The 25480-nt window shown below is 23.8% G+C and overlaps 1 protein-coding gene and 1 long non-coding RNA gene across 2 annotated transcripts in view; one reads left to right on the top strand and one right to left on the bottom strand.

The window, feature by feature from the left end:
• Positions 1 to 25480, bottom strand: part of LOC141386532 (uncharacterized) — a 153135-nt gene that overhangs the window by 48038 nt on the left and 79617 nt on the right. The window lies entirely within an intron of this gene.
• Positions 982 to 16807, top strand: LOC141386531 (uncharacterized). Its single transcript, XM_073955178.1, is given in 6 exon segments — positions 982 to 2441; positions 2661 to 2854; positions 9517 to 9589; positions 9592 to 9691; positions 15750 to 15931; positions 16654 to 16807. Coding segments are annotated over 6 exon segments (720 nt in total). The 5' UTR covers positions 982 to 2350; the 3' UTR covers positions 16734 to 16807.

Raw genomic sequence — 25480 nt, 5'->3', positions numbered from 1 at the left:
TCAGACATTGTACGGTCTGGCAATTCATATTCCTCCAAGATTCAGAAAGGCACGTTTACCGCCCTGAAGTACCTTGAAATAAATTATTTAAAAAATCCACATTTACCGCCCTAAAGTTCCTTGAAATAAATTGTTAAAATGCAGTTCATTAAAAAAAAAATATTTTAAAAATCCACGCTTACAACCTTGAAGTTCAGTCTAAAAATATTATTTAATAATTAATTTTTCAAGCCTTGAAGTTCCTTAAAAAATATTTTAAAAATCCACGTTTACACCCTGAAATTCCTTCATGAAAATTATTTAAAAATCAACGTTTACCGCCTTGAAGAGCCTTCTAAAAAATTATTAAAAAATCAGAGTTTACAGCTCTGAATCTCATTGAAATAAATTATTTAAAAAATCTACGTTTAAAGCCATAAAATTACTTTAAAAAATCCACGTTTACAACCCTGAAGTTCCTTCAAAAAATATATTTTAAAAATCCAAGTTTATAGCTCTGAAGTTACATAAGAATTTATTTAAAAAGTCAAATTCTACAGCCCTGAAGCTTCTTCAAAAATTATTTTAAAAACGCCACTATATATATTGTAAAGAATGCAACATAACATATTTGAGATTCCTTGAAAATTAATGGTTTAATTTCCAAGTGTATCGCTACAAATATATTTTGTTCTGTTGCTGTTTCAAATAATATTTATACTTATATTTGAATTTTCAAAATGTAGCGGAAATGTCCAAAAGCTTTTATTCACATTAACTAACGCTTACAGGATGTTTTGACAGCTGTCTTCCTTTCACAATCATTTCAACCCCCCTTTAACATAACTTTGCCACATCGAAAGGATCATAAATTACATGACTATTGTCACAAAAGAGCTTTTATTAAAAGCTCTGAGCTTTTATTATGGATTATGCGCATTGCATATCCTGCCACAATCCAAAACAAAATAACAGACAGAGACAACCCTACTATCTGGCGGTAGTCAGGTGAAAGATGTCAACTGTATTAGCAGAGCTATCAGGAAAAATACATTCCAAAGCTATGTCTTCTTCTTCGTGTTTTTGTTCGTTATCGTAGGACACACATAACATACACGTTGGTTGCCTTCTGCCTCGCATCCCCCAAAAAACACATTAGAACTCGCTCCAAACTTCACATTGTGTGTGCAGCACATAGACAAGATTTTTCGCATTACAGAGTCGCTACTAAATCGCTTACACGGACTGACTGACAATTCAAAGCAAACGCAAACGCAAAAAGAAAAGAAAAGGAATATTTCAAATCTAAAAAGGACTTTTGAAAAAAAAGAAAACCAAGTGATAAATAAATGTTAAGGACGAAAAAAGCAATAAAAATGTGTGTGCTAAAAGATAAAGGACACACGTAAAAAATGAGTTAAACTATTCCTCTTCAATTGGCCAAGTGAAAAAAAATCTCGGCAAAAGCAAAAAAACAATAGGTACACATAGCGGAATAATACATTTCGGCCAAAAAGCAAGGAAGAAGAAGCAGCAACGGCAGCAGCGGCAGAACAGGACGACAACCAAAGCAAGGTTTGGGGGAGTTCAAAGAAGCAAAGAAAAAAAAACTGGCAACTATCATAGGCAGCGCAGTAATACTCGTAACACAGTGAAAAAGTCTCAAAGAAAATTTTGCCAATAACCTGAGGAAGGATTTGTGCAGTTATCCTGCGACATTAATGTCAAAAGTTTAACGAAAATTTGTCAATTAATCTTTAATAAGTGTAGTTATTTGTTTTTTGATAACAAAAAAACGGAAACTTCATCGGCAATAGCAAAAGTCAGCAGCATCAAAGGTCTGCCTCATATCCACCCCCGCTCGCTGCTCCATTCATTCTTCATTTAACGCTAATAAAATGAATCAACGATGTTTTGCGTCCTTAGGCTAAATGTGTGTTGTTGTGAATGGAAAAACTGAAAGGCTGAAAGAGAAACAGCAGCAACAACAACACCAACAAAATATCGCAATGCAAGGCTTACATCCCGCATTAGATACGGGTGATTGTACATAAGACCCCATTAACCTTTGACACTGGACAAGGAGTTGACAACAAACAGGCACACATACACAAGGCACCAGTAACGCAAAGGAGCACCTGGAAGCGCCACCGCCGCCAAGCCAGCAAACGCCAGGATATCAAAAAATAAACAACAAACTAATTATAAATTAGGCAAACTTTCTTCCCCCTCCACCTGCCACACACCGCCACCAACCAACCGTAACCCCACACAACAATACGGCAGCATTTCAAAACCACTCTCCGCCACCCACCCATCTCTCCTCCACCACCACACAGGATCCAGAGTTAAACTTTGGATTAAAAAACTAATGAATGCAACACTGCAAATTCTATATCCAATGGCTCTGAGACGTTACCTAGTATGTTTTAGCATACTAACTTGGCTGTCTTTGCTAACAAGTAAGTAGCGGCACTTGAACTGTAACTCCCTCACCGTCTTACCAGGTGTCTTTTTAATTTAACGTTAATTCATTGTATCTGGTAATACGATACATTTCCGGTTTCTTGGCTAAGAGATTAGCCATGTTAATTGGTTTTTGTTGGCAATGTTGGTCATTGTTGTTGTTTTAGTTCTTATTGTTGTATTTGTTCTTTTCTTCTTCGCATTTTTCAAATTAGTTACCCAGTCGGTAAGAATAACCAATCTTAAGGTGCCTCATACCTACACACTGGAACGTCACACAGAACCAGAACCATTGGTGCTTGACTGTGAATATGAATTGGGGCCGCGTGAGAAGGGTTTTGTTCTCAAATGGCTGTTCAACAATCATTCCATATACCAATGGATACCCTCCGTAAAGGGATTTGCAATGGTGAGTAGAAGGGTATGGAATATTTCATCGTAGATCATAGGAAGCTGAGGAACATTTTTCTATGGGAAATACTAACCACAAATATCTAACCGATTCTTCAGGAAGCTAAGGAAAACAACTCTATAGAAAACTGATACCTCGAGATGCTGAAGAAAAAAACTTACTATAGAAAAGAGATTCCTCAGAAAAAAATACTATAGAATACACTATCCTCAGGAAGCTAAAGAAAAGCGTTTGTATAGAAAACAAATTCCTCAGGAAACTGAGGAAAATTTTTTCTAGAGAAAACAGATTCTTCAGGAAGCTGAGAAAAAAATTATTTAAAGAATCCCTGGTAGTAGTTCTGATTGCCCTAGAAAAAAATTGTTTAAAAAAACACGTTTAGTCCTCGAAAAGAAAAATTTGAAAAAAAAAATACGTTTATAGATCTGATAGTCCTCGAAAAGAAAACAAATATTTTAAAAATCCACGTTTATAGCTCTGATAGTCCTTGAAAACAATTATTAAAAAATCCACGTATAAAGATCAGATAGTCCTTGAAAAAAATTATTTCAAAAATCCACGTTTATAGCTCTGATAGTCCTTTAAAATAATTATTTTAAAAATCCACATTTAAAGCTGTGATAGTCCTTGAAAACAATTATTTAAAAAATCCACATTTATTTCTGCGACAGTCCTTGAACAAAATTATTTAAAAATCCATGTTTATTTCTGTGATAGTCCTTGAACAAAATTATTTAAAAAATCCACGTTTATTTCTGTGATAGTCCTTGAAAAAAATTATTTAAAAATCCATGTTTATTTCTGTGATAGTCCTTGAACAAAATTATTTAAAAAATCCACGTTTATTTCGGTGATAGTCCTTGAAAAAAATTATTTAAAAAATCCACATTTATAGCTGTGATAGTCCTTGAAAAAAATTATTTAAAAAATCCACGTTTATTTCTGTGATAGTCCTTGACAAAAATTATTTAAAAAATCCACATTTATTTCTGTGATAGTCCTTGAAAAAAATTATTTAAAAAATCCACGTTTATTTCTGTGATAGTCCTTGAAAAAAATTATTTAAAAAATCCATGTTTATTTCTGTGATAGTCCTTGAAAAAAATTATTTAAAAAATCCACGTTTATTTCTGTGATAGTCCTTGAAAAAAAATATTTAAAAAATCCACATTTATAGCTGTGATAGTCCTTGAAAACAATTATTTAAAAAATCCACGTTTATTTCTGTGATAGTCCTTGAAAAAAATTATTTAAAAATCCATGTTTATTTCTGTGATAGTCCTTGAACAAAATTATTTAAAAAATCCACGTTTATTTCGGTGATAGTCCTTGAAAAAAATTATTTAAAAAATCCACATTTATAGCTGTGATAGTCCTTGAAAAAAATTATTTAAAAAATCCACGTTTATTTCTGTGATAGTCCTTGACAAAAATTATTTAAAAAATCCACATTTATTTCTGTGATAGTCCTTGAAAAAAATTATTTAAAAAATCCACGTTTATTTCTGTGATAGTCCTTGACAAAAATTATTTAAAAAATCCACATTTATTTCTGTGATAGTCCTTGAAAAAAATTATTTAAAAAATCCACGTTTATTTCTGTGATAGTCCTTGAAAAAAATTATTTAAAAAATCCATGTTTATTTCTGTGATAGTCCTTGAAAAAAATTATTTAAAAAATCCACGTTTATTTCTGTGATAGTCCTTGAAAAAAAATATTTAAAAAATCCACATTTATAGCTGTGATAGTCCTTGAAAACAATTATTTAAAAAATCCACGTTTATTTCTGTGATAGTCCTTGAAAAAAATTATTTAAAAATCCATGTTTATTTCTGTGATAGTCCTTGAACAAAATTATTTAAAAAATCCACGTTTATTTCGGTGATAGTCCTTGAAAAAAATTATTTAAAAAATCCACATTTATAGCTGTGATAGTCCTTGAAAAAAATTATTTAAAAAATCCACGTTTATTTCTGTGATAGTCCTTGACAAAAATTATTTAAAAAATCCACATTTATTTCTGTGATAGTCCTTGAAAAAAATTATTTAAAAAATCCACGTTTATTTCTGTGATAGTCCTTGACAAAAATTATTTAAAAAATCCACGTTTATTTCTGTGATAGTCCTTGAAAAAAAATATTTAAAAAATCCACATTTATAGCTGTGATAGTCCTTGAAAACAATTATTTAAAAAATCCACGTTTATTTCTGTGATATTCCTTGAAAAAAATTATTTAAGAAATCCACATTTATAGCTGTGATAGTCCTTGAAAAAAATTATTCAAAAAATCCACGTTTATTTCTGTGATAGTCCTTGAAAACAAAAATATTTAAAAAATCCACATTTATAGCTGTGATAGTTCTTGAACACAATTATTTAAAAAATCCACGTTTATTTCTGTGATATTCCTTGAAAAAAATAATTAAAAAAAAAACACATTTATAGCTCTGACAGTCCTTGAAAAAAATTATTTGAAAAATTTACGTTTATTTCTGTGATAGTCCTTGAAAAAAATATTTAAAAAATCCACGTTTATTTCTGTGATAGTCCTTGAAAAAAATTATTTAAAAAATCCACGTTTATTTCTGTGATAGTCCTTGAAAAAAAATATTTAAAAAATCCACATTTATAGCTGTGATAGTCCTTGAAAACAATTATTTAAAAAATCCACGTTTATTTCTGTGATAGTCCTTGAAAAAAATTATTTAAAAATCCATGTTTATTTCTGTGATAGTCCTTGAACAAAATTATTTAAAAAATCCACGTTTATTTCGGTGATAGTCCTTGAAAAAAATTATTTAAAAAATCCACATTTATAGCTGTGATAGTCCTTGAAAAAAATTATTTAAAAAATCCACGTTTATTTCTGTGATAGTCCTTGACAAAAATTATTTAAAAAATCCACATTTATTTCTGTGATAGTCCTTGAAAAAAATTATTTAAAAAATCCACGTTTATTTCTGTGATAGTCCTTGACAAAAATTATTTAAAAAATCCACATTTATTTCTGTGATAGTCCTTGAAAAAAATTATTTAAAAAATCCACGTTTATTTCTGTGATAGTCCTTGAAAAAAATTATTTAAAAAATCCATGTTTATTTCTGTGATAGTCCTTGAAAAAAATTATTTAAAAAATCCACGTTTATTTCTGTGATAGTCCTTGAAAAAAAATATTTAAAAAATCCACATTTATAGCTGTGATAGTCCTTGAAAACAATTATTTAAAAAATCCACGTTTATTTCTGTGATAGTCCTTGAAAAAAATTATTTAAAAATCCATGTTTATTTCTGTGATAGTCCTTGAACAAAATTATTTAAAAAATCCACGTTTATTTCGGTGATAGTCCTTGAAAAAAATTATTTAAAAAATCCACATTTATAGCTGTGATAGTCCTTGAAAAAAATTATTTAAAAAATCCACGTTTATTTCTGTGATAGTCCTTGACAAAAATTATTTAAAAAATCCACATTTATTTCTGTGATAGTCCTTGAAAAAAATTATTTAAAAAATCCACGTTTATTTCTGTGATAGTCCTTGACAAAAATTATTTAAAAAATCCACGTTTATTTCTGTGATAGTCCTTGAAAAAAAATATTTAAAAAATCCACATTTATAGCTGTGATAGTCCTTGAAAACAATTATTTAAAAAATCCACGTTTATTTCTGTGATATTCCTTGAAAAAAATTATTTAAGAAATCCACATTTATAGCTGTGATAGTCCTTGAAAAAAATTATTCAAAAAATCCACGTTTATTTCTGTGATAGTCCTTGAAAACAAAAATATTTAAAAAATCCACATTTATAGCTGTGATAGTTCTTGAACACAATTATTTAAAAAATCCACGTTTATTTCTGTGATATTCCTTGAAAAAAATAATTAAAAAAAAAACACATTTATAGCTCTGACAGTCCTTGAAAAAAATTATTTGAAAAATTTACGTTTATTTCTGTGATAGTCCTTGAAAAAAATATTTAAAAAATCCACGTTTATTTCTGTGATAGTCCTTGAAAAAAATTATTTAAAAAATCCACGTTTATTTCTGTGATAGTCCTTGAAAAAAATTATTTAAAAAATCCACGTTTATTTCTGTAATTGTCCTTGAAAAACATTTTTTAAAAAATCCACGTTTATTTCTGTAACTGTCCTTGAAAAACATTTTTTAAAAAATCTACATTTATAGCTGTGATAGTCCTTGAAAAAAATTATTTAAAAAATCCACGTTTATTTCTGTGATAGTCCTTGAAAAAAATTATTTAAAAAATCCACGTTTATTTCTGTGATAGTCCTTGAAAAAAATTATTTAAAAAATCCACGTTTATTTCTGTGATAGTCCTTGAAAAAAATTATTGAAAAAATCCAAGTTTATTTCTGTGATAGTCCTTGAAAAAAATTATTTAAAAAATCCACGTTTATATCTGTGATAGTCCTTGCGAAAAATTATTTAAAAAATCCACGTTTATATCTGTGATAGTCCTTGAAAAAAATTATTTAAAAAATCCACGTGTATTTCTGTGATAGTCCTTGAAAAAAATTATTTAAAAAATCCACGTTTACATCTGTGATAGTCCTTGCGAAAAATTATTTAAAAAATCCACGTTTATATCTGTGATAGTCCTTGAAAAAAATTATTTAAAAAATCCACGTTTATTTCTGTGATAGTCCTTGAAAAAAATTATTTAAAAAATCCACGTTTATTTCTGTGATAGTCCTTGAAAAAAATTATTTAAAAAATCCACGTTTATTTCTGTGATAGTCCTTGAAAAAAATTATTTTAAAAAATCCACATTTATAGCTGTGATAGTCCTTGAAAACAATTATTTAAAAAATCCACGTTTATTTCTGTGATATTCCTTGAAAAAAATTATTTAAGAAATCCACATTTATAGCTGTGATAGTCCTTGAAAAAAATTATTCAAAAAATCCACGTTTATTTCTGTGATAGTCCTTGAAAACAAAAATATTTAAAAAATCCACATTTATAGCTGTGATAGTCCTTGAAAACAAAAATATTTAAAAAATCCACATTTATAGCTGTGATAGTTCTTGAAAACAATTATTTAAAAAATCCACGTTTATTTCTGTGATATTCCTTGAAAAAAATAATTAAAAAAAAACACATTTATAGCTCTGATAGTCCTTGAAAAAAATTATTTGAAAAATTTACGTTTATTTCTGTGATAGTCCTTGAAAAAAATATTTAAAAAATCCACGTTTATTTCTGTGATAGTCCTTGAAAAAAATATTTAAAAAATCCACGTTTATTTCTGTGATAGTCCTTGAAAAAAATTATTTAAAAAATCCACGTTTATTTCTGTGATAGTCCTTGAAAAAAATTATTTAAAAAATCCACGTTTATTTCTGTAATTGTCCTTGAAAAACATTTTTTAAAAAATCCACGTTTATTTCTGTAACTGTCCTTGAAAAACATTTTTTAAAAAATCTACATTTATAGCTGTGATAGTCCTTGAAAAAAATTATTTAAAAAATCCACGTTTATTTCTGTGATAGTCCTTGAAAAAAATTATTTAAAAAATCCACGTTTATTTCTGTGATAGTCCTTGAAAAAAAATTATTTAAAAAATCCACGTTTATTTCTGTGATAGTCCTTGAAAAAAATTATTTAAAAAATCCATGTTTATTTCAGTGATAGTCCTTGAAAAAAAATATTTAAAAAATCCACGTTTATAGCTGTGATACTCCTTAAAAAAAAATTATTTAAAAAATCCACGTTTATAGCTGTGATAGTCCTTAAAAAAAATATTTAAAAAATCCAAGTTTATAGCTGTGATAGTCCTTGAAAAAAATTATTTAAAAAATCCACGATTATAGCTGTGATAGTCCTGGAAAAAATTATTTAAAAAATCCACGTTTATAGCTGTGATAATCCATGAAAAATATTATTTAAAAAATCCACGTTTATAGCTGTGATAGTCCTTGAAATAGCTGTGATATCCTTTAAAAAAAAATATTTTAAAAATCCACGTTTATAGCTCTGGTAGTCCTTTAAAAAAATTATTTTAAAAATCCACGACTATAGCTCTGATAGTCCTTGAAAAAAATTATTTGAAAAATCCAAGGGTACAGTTCTGATAGTCCATGAAAAAAAAATATATTTAAAAAATCCAAGTTTATAGCTCTGACAGTCCTTGAAATAAATTATTTAAAAAATCCACGTTTATAGCTCTGATTGTCCTTGGAAAAAATATTTAAAAAATCCAAAATGTTAAAAAGTTTTTTCTATAGAAAACAGATTTCTCAGGATGTTGAGGAAAAAACTTTCCATAGAAAAACATATTCCTCAGGAAAGTAAGGAAAATGTTTTTTACAGAAAAAAGATTCCTCAGGAAGCTGAAGAAAAATATTTGCTATAGAAAACGTGTGCCTCAAGAAGCTGAGGCAAACAATTTTCTATGGAAATCTGGTTGCCTCAAGAAGCGGAGGCATAATATTTTCTATAGAAAACTATTTGCCTCAGAAAGCTGAGGTTAAAAATTTTCTATAGAAAACATGTGCCTCAGGAAATATTTACAGCTTTTTTTCCTCAGGAAACTGCGAATATAAACCAATGATTCTATATTAGAGCAGAAAACTGTGGAAGACTATAATATGTATGTCATCTGTGTCGTTATCTACTGTTCTCTTCTCTATCCACAGGGTCCCAAGAAATCTGAAGTCTATGCATTAGGAGGTAGTCCGGGTGGAATAACAATACGTAGGCCAGATTGGAATCGGATTTTTTGCTTGAAACCAAAATGGATGGAACGCGAGAAAATGTCGAAGTAATGTGTGCCGTTCAAAATGTTTTTCCACAACCCGTGCTATATGTAAAGTAAGTGTATAATAACAAGTACGACGATAAAATATATAAAATACAAAATACAAAATATAAAATATAAAATATAAAATATAAAATATAAAATATAAAATATAAAATATAAAATATAAAATATAAAATATAAAATATAAAATATAAAATATAAAATATAAAATATAAAATATAAAATATAAAATATAAAATATAAAATATAAAATATAAAATATAAAATATAAAATATAAAATATAAAATATAAAATATAAAATATAAAATATAAAATATAAAATATAAAATATAAAATATAAAATATAAAATATAAAATATAAAATATAAAATATAAAATATAAAATATAAAATATAAAATATAAAATATAAAATATAAAATATAAAATATAAAATATAAAATATAAAATATAAAATATAAAATATAAAATATAAAATATAAAATATAAAATATAAAATATAAAATATAAAATATAAAATATAAAATATAAAATATAAAATATAAAATATAAAATATAAAATATAAAATATAAAATATAAAATATAAAATATAAAATATAAAATATAAAATATAAAATATAAAATATAAAATATAAAATATAAAATATAAAATATAAAATATAAAATATAAAATATAAAATATAAAATATAAAATATAAAATATAAAATATAAAATATAAAATATAAAATATAAAATATAAAATATAAAATATAAAATATAAAATATAAAATATAAAATATAAAATATAAAATATAAAATATAAAATATAAAATATAAAATATAAAATATAAAATATAAAATATAAAATATAAAATATAAAATATAAAATATAAAATATAAAATATAAAATATAAAATATAAAATATAAAATATAAAATATAAAATATAAAATATAAAATATAAAATATAAAATATAAAATATAAAATATAAAATATAAAATATAAAATATAAAATATAAAATATAAAATATAAAATATAAAATATAAAATATAAAATATAAAATATAAAATATAAAATATAAAATATAAAATATAAAATATAAAATATAAAATATAAAATATAAAATATAAAATATAAAATATAAAATATAAAATATAAAATATAAAATATAAAATATAAAATATAAAATATAAAATATAAAATATAAAATATAAAATATAAAATATAAAATATAAAATATAAAATATAAAATATAAAATATAAAATATAAAATATAAAATATAAAATATAAAATATAAAATATAAAATATAAAATATAAAATATAAAATATAAAATATAAAATATAAAATATAAAATATAAAATATAAAATATAAAATATAAAATATAAAATATAAAATATAAAATATAAAATATAAAATATAAAATATAAAATATAAAATATAAAATATAAAATATAAAATATAAAATATAAAATATAAAATATAAAATATAAAATATAAAATATAAAATATAAAATATAAAATATAAAATATAAAATATAAAATATAAAATATAAAATATAAAATATAAAATATAAAATATAAAATATAAAATATAAAATATAAAATATAAAATATAAAATATAAAATATAAAATATAAAATATAAAATATAAAATATAAAATATAAAATATAAAATATAAAATATAAAATATAAAATATAAAATATAAAATATAAAATATAAAATATAAAATATAAAATATAAAATATAAAATATAAAATATAAAATATAAAATATAAAATATAAAATATAAAATATAAAATATAAAATATAAAATATAAAATATAAAATATAAAATATAAAATATAAAATATAAAATATAAAATATAAAATATAAAATATAAAATATAAAATATAAAATATAAAATATAAAATATAAAATATAAAATATAAAATATAAAATATAAAATATAAAATATAAAATATAAAATATAAAATATAAAATATAAAATATAAAATATAAAATATAAAATATAAAATATAAAATATAAAATATAAAATATAAAATATAAAATATAAAATATAAAATATAAAATATAAAATATAAAATATAAAATATAAAATATAAAATATAAAATATAAAATATAAAATATAAAATATAAAATATAAAATATAAAATATAAAATATAAAATATAAAATATAAAATATAAAATATAAAATATAAAATATAAAATATAAAATATAAAATATAAAATATAAAATATAAAATATAAAATATAAAATATAAAATATAAAATATAAAATATAAAATATAAAATATAAAATATAAAATATAAAATATAAAATATAAAATATAAAATATAAAATATAAAATATAAAATATAAAATATAAAATATAAAATATAAAATATAAAATATAAAATATAAAATATAAAATATAAAATATAAAATATAAAATATAAAATATAAAATATAAAATATAAAATATAAAATATAAAATATAAAATATAAAATATAAAATATAAAATATAAAATATAAAATATAAAATATAAAATATAAAATATAAAATATAAAATATAAAATATAAAATATAAAATATAAAATATAAAATATAAAATATAAAATATAAAATATAAAATATAAAATATAAAATATAAAATATAAAATATAAAATATAAAATATAAAATATAAAATATAAAATATAAAATATAAAATATAAAATATAAAATATAAAATATAAAATATAAAATATAAAATATAAAATATAAAATATAAAATATAAAATATAAAATATAAAATATAAAATATAAAATATAAAATATAAAATATAAAATATAAAATATAAAATATAAAATATAAAATATAAAATATAAAATATAAAATATAAAATATAAAATATAAAATATAAAATATAAAATATAAAATATAAAATATAAAATATAAAATATAAAATATAAAATATAAAATATAAAATATAAAATATAAAATATAAAATATAAAATATAAAATATAAAATATAAAATATAAAATATAAAATATAAAATATAAAATATAAAATATAAAATATAAAATATAAAATATAAAATATAAAATATAAAATATAAAATATAAAATATAAAATATAAAATATAAAATATAAAATATAAAATATAAAATATAAAATATAAAATATAAAATATAAAATATAAAATATAAAATATAAAATATAAAATATAAAATATAAAATATAAAATATAAAATATAAAATATAAAATATAAAATATAAAATATAAAATATAAAATATAAAATATAAAATATAAAATATAAAATATAAAATATAAAATATAAAATATAAAATATAAAATATAAAATATAAAATATAAAATATAAAATATAAAATATAAAATATAAAATATAAAATATAAAATATAAAATATAAAATATAAAATATAAAATATAAAATATAAAATATAAAATATAAAATATAAAATATAAAATATAAAATATAAAATATAAAATATAAAATATAAAATATAAAATATAAAATATAAAATATAAAATATAAAATATAAAATATAAAATATAAAATATAAAATATAAAATATAAAATATAAAATATAAAATATAAAATATAAAATATAAAATATAAAATATAAAATATAAAATATAAAATATAAAATATAAAATATAAAATATAAAATATAAAATATAAAATATAAAATATAAAATATAAAATATAAAATATAAAATATAAAATATAAAATATAAAATATAAAATATAAAATATAAAATATAAAATATAAAATATAAAATATAAAATATAAAATATAAAATATAAAATATAAAATATAAAATATAAAATATAAAATATAAAATATAAAATATAAAATATAAAATATAAAATATAAAATATAAAATATAAAATATAAAATATAAAATATAAAATATAAAATATAAAATATAAAATATAAAATATAAAATATAAAATATAAAATATAAAATATAAAATATAAAATATAAAATATAAAATATAAAATATAAAATATAAAATATAAAATATAAAATATAAAATATAAAATATAAAATATAAAATATAAAATATAAAATATAAAATATAAAATATAAAATATAAAATATAAAATATAAAATATAAAATATAAAATATAAAATATAAAATATAAAATATAAAATATAAAATATAAAATATAAAATATAAAATATAAAATATAAAATATAAAATATAAAATATAAAATATAAAATATAAAATATAAAATATAAAATATAAAATATAAAATATAAAATATAAAATATAAAATATAAAATATAAAATATAAAATATAAAATATAAAATATAAAATATAAAATATAAAATATAAAATATAAAATATAAAATATAAAATATAAAATATAAAATATAAAATATAAAATATAAAATATAAAATATAAAATATAAAATATAAAATATAAAATATAAAATATAAAATATAAAATATAAAATATAAAATATAAAATATAAAATATAAAATATAAAATATAAAATATAAAATATAAAATATAAAATATAAAATATAAAATATAAAATATAAAATATAAAATATAAAATATAAAATATAAAATATAAAATATAAAATATAAAATATAAAATATAAAATATAAAATATAAAATATAAAATATAAAATATAAAATATAAAATATAAAATATAAAATATAAAATATAAAATATAAAATATAAAATATAAAATATAAAATATAAAATATAAAATATAAAATATAAAATATAAAATATAAAATATAAAATATAAAATATAAAATATAAAATATAAAATATAAAATATAAAATATAAAATATAAAATATAAAATATAAAATATAAAATATAAAATATAAAATATAAAATATAAAATATAAAATATAAAATATAAAATATAAAATATAAAATATAAAATATAAAATATAAAATATAAAATATAAAATATAAAATATAAAATATAAAATATAAAATATAAAATATAAAATATAAAATATAAAATATAAAATATAAAATATAAAATATAAAATATAAAATATAAAATATAAAATATAAAATATAAAATATAAAATATAAAATATAAAATATAAAATATAAAATATAAAATATAAAATATAAAATATAAAATATAAAATATAAAATATAAAATATAAAATATAAAATATAAAATATAAAATATAAAATATAAAATATAAAATATAAAATATAAAATATAAAATATAAAATATAAAATATAAAATATAAAATATAAAATATAAAATATAAAATATAAAATATAAAATATAAAATATAAAATATAAAATATAAAATATAAAATATAAAATATAAAATATAAAATATAAAATATAAAATATAAAATATAAAATATAAAATATAAAATATAAAATATAAAATATAAAATATAAAATATAAAATATAAAATATAAAATATAAAATATAAAATATAAAATATAAAATATAAAATATAAAATATAAAATATAAAATATAAAATATAAAATATAAAATATAAAATATAAAATATAAAATATAAAATATAAAATATAAAATATAAAATATAAAATATAAAATATAAAATATAAAATATAAAATATAAAATATAAAATATAAAATATAAAATATAAAATATAAAATATAAAATATAAAATATAAAATATAAAATATAAAATATAAAATATAAAATATAAAATATAAAATATAAAATATAAAATATAAAATATAAAATATAAAATATAAAATATAAAATATAAAATATAAAATATAAAATATAAAATATAAAATATAAAATATAAAATATAAAATATAAAATATAAAATATAAAATATAAAATATAAAATATAAAATATAAAATATAAAATATAAAATATAAAATATAAAATATAAAATATAAAATATAAAATATAAAATATAAAATATAAAATATAAAATATAAAATATAAAATATAAAATATAAAATATAAAATATAAAATATAAAATATAAAATATAAAATATAAAATATAAAATATAAAATATAAAATATAAAATATAAAATATAAAATATAAAATATAAAATATAAAATATAAAAAATATATTTTTATATTTTTGTTAATAAATTCAACTAACATTTATTTCATTTTTATTTTATTTAGCAGATTCGATCAGAAGATATTGGATTCTGTTTTAACGCAAATGGATCAGAATGCTAGTGGCCTATATAGTATGACAGTTAGAACGCGTATACCTAGAGATAAATTTGATTCACCCACACCGATAACATGTGCATTTCACCTGCTTGGTACCAATTACACTAAAAGACGGGAAACTATTTTCTATGGTAAGTAGAGGTAAGAATATGTATGGTAGAGCAACTTTTGTTATTGTATTTTTTTAATCTTAAAAAATCCACGTTTACTGTGGCCTTTGTGGATTCTAAAAATTCTTAAAGAAAACTATGCCTATTGTGGTTTATCAATCCCACGACAGCGGGTTATTTCGTACCGGATTGACCCGGAACCATAGTGTTTCGGCCAGCTGCTGCAAACCCATCATAAATCCTATGCCTAAAGGGAGTTTCATTAATTACCAAATTCAATAAAAATCCTTTTCATGCCCACCACCAAAGTGTTAATTGTAAATTATGACAAAATTATGGACATGCATTCAATGACAAAGAGGGCGGAAATAATTATAGGGATTTAAAATTAACCCATTTTAAATGACAACAACACGCAATAGTTTCGTCATATCTAGTTGGAAACTTTTAAAAGGGACACATAAATCAGGACCATTATAATTAACATGAATCAATCTATAAATAAATAATAATATAAAACATTGTTGGTGAGCTATTTTTACAACTGAATGGCCACAAAATATCCTTTTAAGGAAGAATTTACAACAGTCGTCGGCATGCATTTTTTGTTTATTTTTATGTTGCCATAACAACCAACAATTTTGAAATTTGAAATGCCATTTTTATTAGTGCTTTCTCTTACTCAAATGTTTCTTCTTCTTCTACTGTCTAATGTCCATAATGTTTCTGCTCTTTCATTTCAGATAAAGCAACAAATATACAACGTAAATGGACAACAGTCGCTGTAGTCATGTCGATCGCGTCTTTAGCTTTAAGCAGTTAGTTTGGATATTTGTAATAAAGAAAAAAAAACGTAAAATAACTTAAATAATAATTTAATAAAAAAATAATAAGAAATGATAATATTTAATATAAAACAAAAACAAAGAAGAGGAAAAAACGAAAAACCAAAAAACAACAAAAGTATATTTGTGTTCGTATAGGATATTTCTATTTAGAATTTTAAAAAATGAAAACCCCCAGATAAAATCCCCAACAAGAAAAAGAAGAAAACATGAACAACAACAACAAACAAGAAAAAAAAACAACAAGAAAACGTAAAATAAATTTTGCGGTATTTTTAACGAAAAAGTGCTTATTTTGTAAATGCATGTAAATGTAAGAAAAACAAAAAACAACAAAAAACCAGAAAAAGAAAGAAAAGAATAAAAAACCAACTATACTAAAAAACAACAAAGGAGTGGTTATATTTAATTAAATACAAAAATTTGCCAGGAATTTTAAATCCGGGCTAAAGTGGATGGTAAGTAAAACCAAAAAAAAAAATCGGAGCAACCAAACACCACAATTAATATTTATAGTTTTTATTTTCTATCCTCTATTTTTTATTTCCTTTTTTGTATTCTCTATTTTATATCTTATATTTTATATATTATACTATATATATTATGCTTTATTTTTATATTTTATATGTTATATTTTATACTTTATTTTTTATATTTAAAATTTCATATGTTATAAAAAGTATAAAATATACTTTATTTTTTATATTTTATATTGTATATTTTATTTTTATATTTTATACTTTATTTTTTATATTTTATATTTCTTATGTTACACTTTATTTTTTATATTTCATACTTTATATTTTATATGTTATATTTTAAATTTTATACTTTATTTTTATATTGTATATTTTATATTTTATACTTTATATTTTATTAGGAGGATTGGCGTTTTTTATTTGGGATGACGAGTTCTATTTTGTTTTTCCCACTAATAAATTAAAGTTGTTTTAATAAAATATTAAAACAACGACTATGGGATTAAGCCTGACTATTTTGAAAAACAAAATAGAAGTCGTCATCCCACAGTGCGAAATTTGGGAAGTTTAGTGGAGCTTTAAGGGATTTTCAAAGTACATGAAATTAATTAAACTTTTATGGAATTCGTTAGCTAAGTACTCCACTGCAAATGGTCCATACTCAGTTTGCCGATTTATTCCACGAAACGACTAAAAAATGCACTTAAATTTGCACTTTTGTTTAATAATTTTTTTTTTTTTTTTTTTTTTTTGTAAGAAATATATTTTTGATTCATTAAAAAAATGGAGTGGCGCGGACAAATGGTAAGTCAGTATGCCATGATTTATTTTTCTTAATATTTTACAAAATAATTATGACATTTTACACTTTAAAACAATGCAAAAACCCTTATTGTTTTCGTGCAATTTTAGTCGGAAACAAGTGATTTTTTGAAGTTTTCAAAATTATAATTTTTTATTTTCCGTGGACATTTCAAAAGTGAGTTCCGTACATTCACGTGTTAAGATATATATAATCTGAAAGATTGGATTCTCCTCTGTTCGCAAAGCTATAAAACTGCTGCGGTATCACGCGGTCTTTGGAGATATTCAAGATTTTCTAAAAAGACTTCGGGAATTTCATTCAGTTGCATTTTCCAAAAGTGGAAGGTAAACGTGACAATCAACGCCATTGTTGACTGTGTTTTGAAGAAATGGAATCACTAATTCTAACAATGATAATTTCTGTAAAATTAAGAAACCTCTCACAATTTTTCATAGTTTTGACCTCTAAATGTTGGTGATTTACATATAGTGCAATATTTTTAGATGCTGCGGTGCAAATACCAAAATACGTTAAAAATTGTAAAGCAGTGCGGACCTGAACTTGATCTGAAAGACATTATTAACACAATTAATGGTACAGATCTGCTGAATGGACCAATACACATTATAGATACAAATGAAAACAAACAAGTAAAAAAGTATCAGTCGGCTTTGCCGACAGAGATATACCCTCAACCTGTGTGAATTAAAATATTTTTTCTCGAAAAAACGTATATATTTAGTGGGGTTTCAAAATATTGTGCGTATGAAATTCCCGACAAAAATATGGACTAGGATAAAAGCTCAAAGCTTCGAGAGTTGCCATGCGCTCCAGCCACTACATATGGTGCCATAGGGATTTTTTACCCTTTTCGGGCTGTTTTCTCAAGAAGTATGGACTTGCCCCTGATAACGATTTTACCGCCCTAATGGAGACAGCGAATACAAATTGCTTCAACGAAAATCAAAGTGATTCGGAAGCAGGTATTAAAGGGAATTTATCCGAAATTTTGTGTGAGAGTGGACGAATACAGTCCATATTCGTACATGATCTATATCTGGTAGATATATTACGATGTGTAAAGAATGGACTAAATCGGTCACTCCCTTCAAGAGTTATAGTGCGCACAATTTTTCCGAACATTTGTGAACTTTTGTGGGGGGAGGTACCTGAAGGAGTGGACCGATATGGCTTATCTTTGAACTTAAACTATATTTTCACAAAATAATACGAAGGCCAAATTATGAACCGAATCGGCAGATCCTTTCGAGAGTTATCTTGAGCTTCAACAAATACACACGGCGTCACAGGGGTTTTTGTACTTTTCAGGAAATTTTGTGTGGGAGGTACCCGAAGGAGTGAACCGATTGAATCCATAGTGGAACCTCATCTAAAATGTCACCCAGAAGTGGACCTATGTGTACAGCTTTTGTGTGATGAGTTTTTTTATTCGCTATCATCGTAAAATTTACATTTGCATCAAAATCGGCTGCAATTTTTGTCTTTAACCTTTAAAATACCCAATATGAAGGAACCCGGCATGTAGGGCTATTACAAAACGCGAACCTATATTGAAAATATTTTGTACATACGTTTTCTATCCGCTGAAAACTCAATATACCAATTTTCATCAAAATCGATTGAAAAATGAATGTAAAACTTAAAAACGCCAGACACCGTTACATGACCGCTACAGGAAACCGCGGGTCTAGGTGGCCCAATTTGAGTCCTACACTGTCCACTAATATAAGAAACATTTGTGCAAAATTTTAGGAATCTACACCTTTTCCTTTAAAAGTTATTAGTAAAGTTCCGCTAAAGTGCTCATATTTTGCACTGTGCATTAGGGCTATAACCAAAAAAATACCACCACATAGCCGTGTAGAGCATGGAAAACTATTATGAAATACGGTGTTAATTTTTCTCTATCGCGAAAAAAGTTTCCGCACCAAATGCATCGAAGTTCAGTAATGCATTTTTTAATTTTATCTGTTATAACAACATATTTGCTTTTCATTAAAATTTTTATTTTTTTGTTATCTAATTTAAAACCAATATCAAACTGTTCTGGACCATTTTGTTCTCAAATCGCGCCATTTCGGAGCATATTAGGAACTTTTGACACTATTGCAATTTTTGGTATTTCTTTATAAACTCGTGAATTTTATGTTCATATTTTTTGTACCTATCGGACAAGAGAATATGGGGTCATTTGCAACGAATTCGCGAAAGTTACAGGCTGTTTTTATTAACTTTGCCTGTGAGAATCGTATTTCTTTTCTACAAAAATACAACACCAGTACCATGTGCGGAATTTTGTCCTAATAATGAAAACGCGTTTCTAAGATCGATTCGGTGAAAAAAGTTTCCGCGCAGACTGTGATTTGGTACCATTTATTTATTTTATTTATTTCAAAATTCATACATGATACAAAGCCTCAATGGCCAAATAAACGTATCTCAAGACAAAAAACCTGAGTTATAAAATAATAAATTCAATTTAATGTACTTAAATATATTAATATATAACAATTAATTATTATTTAAATGCAGATATATTTTTTTTATTCGGCTCCCCAGCCATAAAATGTTAAAGAAAAACAAAAAAAAACAAGTAAGAGCAGGCTATAGTCGGACAGGGCCGACCATGTGATACCCTATACCACTATAGATTTGCAATATCTTTCCTCCATGGATAAATATAACCTGTACATTACAAATTTTACCAATTTTCACACAAAAGTTTTGGTCCATTTAACCCGCTAAATATTATCCGATATTCATGTTGCTTTTCACACGCCTTCTCCATCACAAACTTAACTTTTGTGTAAAATTTCGCGGCGATCGAACTATTATTGCGACCTACAGAGCGGCTACAAAATCGACCAAAAATTTTGTTTTTGGTCCATTTCATCCCTTTAATATTTCACGATCATCGCCAAAAACTAATCAGTTCTATTCTGGTACAACCCCGACCTTCATACTAAATTTCGTGACAATCGGTCCATAATTGCGGCCTGTAGCTTGATTACAATTTTTAATGGACGGACAGACGGACGGACGGACGGACGGACACACATAGCTAAATCGCTTTATCTCGTCGAGATATGAAGTTTGGTATACCACATGAGGGGTCTACGACGAATATTTCGCGGCGTTACATGAATTTTTGGGAAAACAAACTTATTATACCCTTTTCCACATTGTCCAAAGAGTAGTAACTCAACATATGCTGATTTTTAAAGAGTGGCATATATATATATATATATATATATATATATATATATATATATATATATATATATATATATATATATATATATATATATATACATATATATCGATATACATATATATATGTATAATATTATTGTTCAGGTAGCCCCTGAATGTATCTAAGGATTTTCAAACGAAAAGAATTATTGGTATGAGAAAAAATACGTAGTTCTAGTGGTAAAAAGTTCCAAAACCGTGCAACTCTGATTAAGAAAGACCTAGAATACACATCCTTCCAAATCAAAGGAATAAAAATTTGGGGATTTCTATTAAAATGTAAAAAAGTAAATCTTCTCCTTAGGGCACTAGGTATACCATTCTTTATAAGATTATAAAAAAGCAACGTACAACGGTAATTTATGAACATATCGAAGGAGCAACCTAGAAACCGAATGACATGACCTGATACATGACTACTTCGAGGAAGATTAAACAAAAAACGTGTAATAGTATTGACAATACACCTCAATTTGTCAATATTGGCGCCAATAGTACCAGAATACACCTCAAGTCCATACAATACTTGGGACATCAAAAGAGAATTAGCCAGTAATAACTTTATTCGGTGAGAAAGATATAAATTAGAACCATAAATCCTACGCAATATGCCCCAAACTTTACCAGACAAAGAATCAATGTGGCTTTTGAATGAAAGATCAGAATCGATAATTACTCCCAAGCATTTATGTTGCTGTACGAAGTCAATTTTAGTGTGACCCAAGAAGATATCAATGGGTGGTAAAGAACAGTTATTATTGCAAAAAGCTAAAGCCTTGGTCTTAGAAGGATTGACTTTCAATAAGTTCCTTGTAGCCCAACGAACAAAACAATCTAAGTTTGAATTAATATTACATTCAAGCATGTTGGAAGCATCACGTGTACCACTAAAAAGCAAGAATATATCATCTGCAAAAATAAAAGTTGAACAACATGACGAATTCGTGTGAAGAGGAAGGTCATTCATGTATAAAATAAATAGAAGTGGGCCTAGAACAGACCCTTGCGGCACTCCAGAGGACAGGGGAAGGCAACTAGACTCACAACCATCCACTACAACAAACTGACTTCTACCATACAAGTAAGAAAAAATAAGTTTGCAGGCAGATTTAGAGAAGTTAAACTCATCCCTTAATTTTATTACAAGAGAGGAGAAATCAATAGAATTGAAGGCTTTGGACAAATCCAAAGATATAAGAACACTTAACATACCATCATTGATGGATTCACGAATAGAGTCGGTTAGCTGAAGCAACAAGTGGGTAGTGTTATGTCCCTGGCGAAAAGCAAATTGACAGTCATTTATCCGACTTGAACAGACTTCCAGCATTTGATTCTTAATGATATGTTCCATAATCTTAGATATGGCTGGTAAAATTGAAATGGGCCTTAAGTCATCCAAATCCCTAACAGATCTGGATTTGGGAATTGGCACTACTCGAGCTATCTTCCACACAGGGAAGACTGAAGAAGTTAATATAGTATTCACAAGATTCAAAATAAGATCCGAGATATACGGAAAAACCAGTTTAATGAAATATATCGGTATGCCATCAATACCAACAGATTTAGATCTAACCTTACTCATTGCTTCAATGAGCTCATCTTCATTAATACATCGAAATGAAAATGAGGAATCAAAATCAATGAAGTCATTAACATTAACTAATGCACCATTAGACTCATCAGTAGCATTAGCAAAGAACTCATTAATGGTATTTACATCGATATTGATACACTCGCTCTCATTTCCCGCACAACCATGAGTCTTGAGAATCCTCCAAATCCTAGTAGAATCCATACTACCGTAAAGCTTTGTATAATGAAGTCTCCTCCCTTTGCGAATTACAGATTTAGCCTTATTCCTATATTTGCAATAGATTCGCCAGTTTTGCTGAGTTGGGTCTCTTTGGAATGATAAGAAGGACAAATCCCTCATCGAAGTAGCAAACCTGACTTCTCTAGACCCCATCCAAGGATCACCAGAATACCTTATTTCCTTCCTCACTACAGGAACAAAGGAAAAAAGGCGATCAAAGAGTGAGCCAACGTAGGAACATTTAACATCCACATCAGCATTCCCAATAATTAAGTTTTTATCAAAAGACACAAGGAAAGAAAGTAACCCATTCCAATCAATGTTCCTATAATCACGGAGTTCAATAAAATCTGGTAAAGGATTATAATTAAAAGAGAGGGAAGCAAATATAAGCGCATGGTCGGAAATCGCAGGACACTGAACTTGATTTGTGTAGTCTAAAAGAGCGCAGTCACTAACTAACATGAAGTCAATCAGAGATGTTGTCCGATTAGCTAAATCAAAGTGTTTAGTACTTTTCGCACCCATAACCAAAAATTTCCAAAACTACCTCAATCCTACACTCCAACAGAAATTTTAATTCCAAATTTCAGAATTCCTGCTATATCCGTTCACCCAAATCCATATTGTACCAAATTTAGTACCACTCAGTACCTTTTGTGCCCACAAGTACCTATTTAGTACTTTTCGTTGCCATAAGTACGAATTTCCAAAAGTATCTCAATCCCACACTCCGATAGTAATCTTAATTCCAAATTTCACTATTCCAGCTCTATCCGATAACTTAAATTCATATTGTACCAAATTTGGTACCATTTAGTACTTTTCGTACCCAAAAGTACGAATATCCAAAATACCTCTATCTTACACCCCGACTATAATCCTAATTCTAAATTTCAGGATTCCAGCTCCATCCGTTCCCCCAAATCCAAATTGTCCCTTATTTGGTACTATTTAGTACCTTTCGTACCCATATGTACGAATTTCGAAAACTACCTCCATATCTCAAACCTACGCTCCAACAGTAATAGTAATTCCAAATTTCAGAATTTCAACTTTTTCGGTTCGCCCAAATTCAAATTCTACCAAATTTAGTACCATTTAGTACTATTCGTACACATGAGTACACATTTTCAAAACCACCTCCTTATATCAAATCATCTTCTAAAGCTTGATTTTCATTCCAAATTTCAAGATTTTAGCTCTATCCGTTCACGTAATACCAAATAGTACTAAATTTAGTAACTTTTAGTACTTTTCGTACACTTATAGTTCGAATTTCCAAAAACCATTTGGTACACCTTTCTAACTCACAATCAGTGAACTTCATTCCAAATTTCAGAATTCTAGCTCTTCGCGTTTGCCTAATACAAAGGGTACCATATTTAGTACTTTTCGTACCGTTCTAGTTCGAATTTGCAAAAATCCAACCTTATCTGACACCTTGGGACCAAGAGTGACACTCCCTCAAAATTTCAAGATATTAGCTCCAGCCGTTTAGCCTGGGCGTTGATTGTAAATCAGTCAGTCAGTGAGTCAGTGAGTCATCATTACTGAACTCTTTTATAAGTATAGATATTTTGTACTTTATTATACCCTCAGCATTTATGCTAACGAGGGTATATACACTTTCATTGAAATAATGGTTTTAGACCCCAAGTATGTTTGGACGAAATGTGTTTCAGACAATTTGGAGTCGATTGAGCAATGTCCGTCCGTCTGTCGGTCTGTCTGGCTGGCTGGAGCGCACGATAACTCTCGAACGGATCAACCGATTCGATCCAAAATTTGGCTTTCGTAATATTTTGTACAAACTTAGTTTAAGTTCGAAGATGGGCTATATCGGTCCACTCCTTCCGGTACCTCCCCCACAAAAGTTCGAAAATGTTCGGAAAATTTGTGCGCACGATAACTCTTGAAGGAAGCAACCGATTTGATCCATACTTTGCACATCGTGAAATTTCTACTAAACTTAGATGAGGTTCCAAAATTTACTCAATCGGTCAACTCTTTCGGGTACCTCCCACACAAAATTTCGGATATGTTCAGATTAGGACCTGATCTCAATTCGCTTTGATTTTTGTTGCAACGAGTTGTATTCATTGCCCCCCTTACGACGGTACAAGTTTCATCAGGGGCAAGTCCATACTTCCTGAGAAAATGACCGGAAAGGTGCAAAAAGCCCCTATGACACCTTGTGTAGTGGTTGGAGCGCAAGATAACTCTCGAACGGATCTGTCGATACGGTCCAAAATTTGGCCTTCGTAATATTTTATCAAAACCTAGTGTAAATTCGAAGATGGGCTATATCGGTCCACTCCTTCAGGTACCTCCCCCCCAAACCTTAAA

The sequence above is a fragment of the Musca autumnalis genome, unplaced genomic scaffold (assembly GCF_047663935.1).
Source record: "Musca autumnalis isolate F117 unplaced genomic scaffold, ASM4766393v1 scaffold_5, whole genome shotgun sequence".
In the NCBI taxonomy this organism is placed as follows: Eukaryota; Metazoa; Arthropoda; class Insecta; order Diptera; family Muscidae; genus Musca; species Musca autumnalis.
Note: the sequence above shows the minus strand (reverse complement) of the source record. Positions and strands in the feature narration are given on the sequence as shown.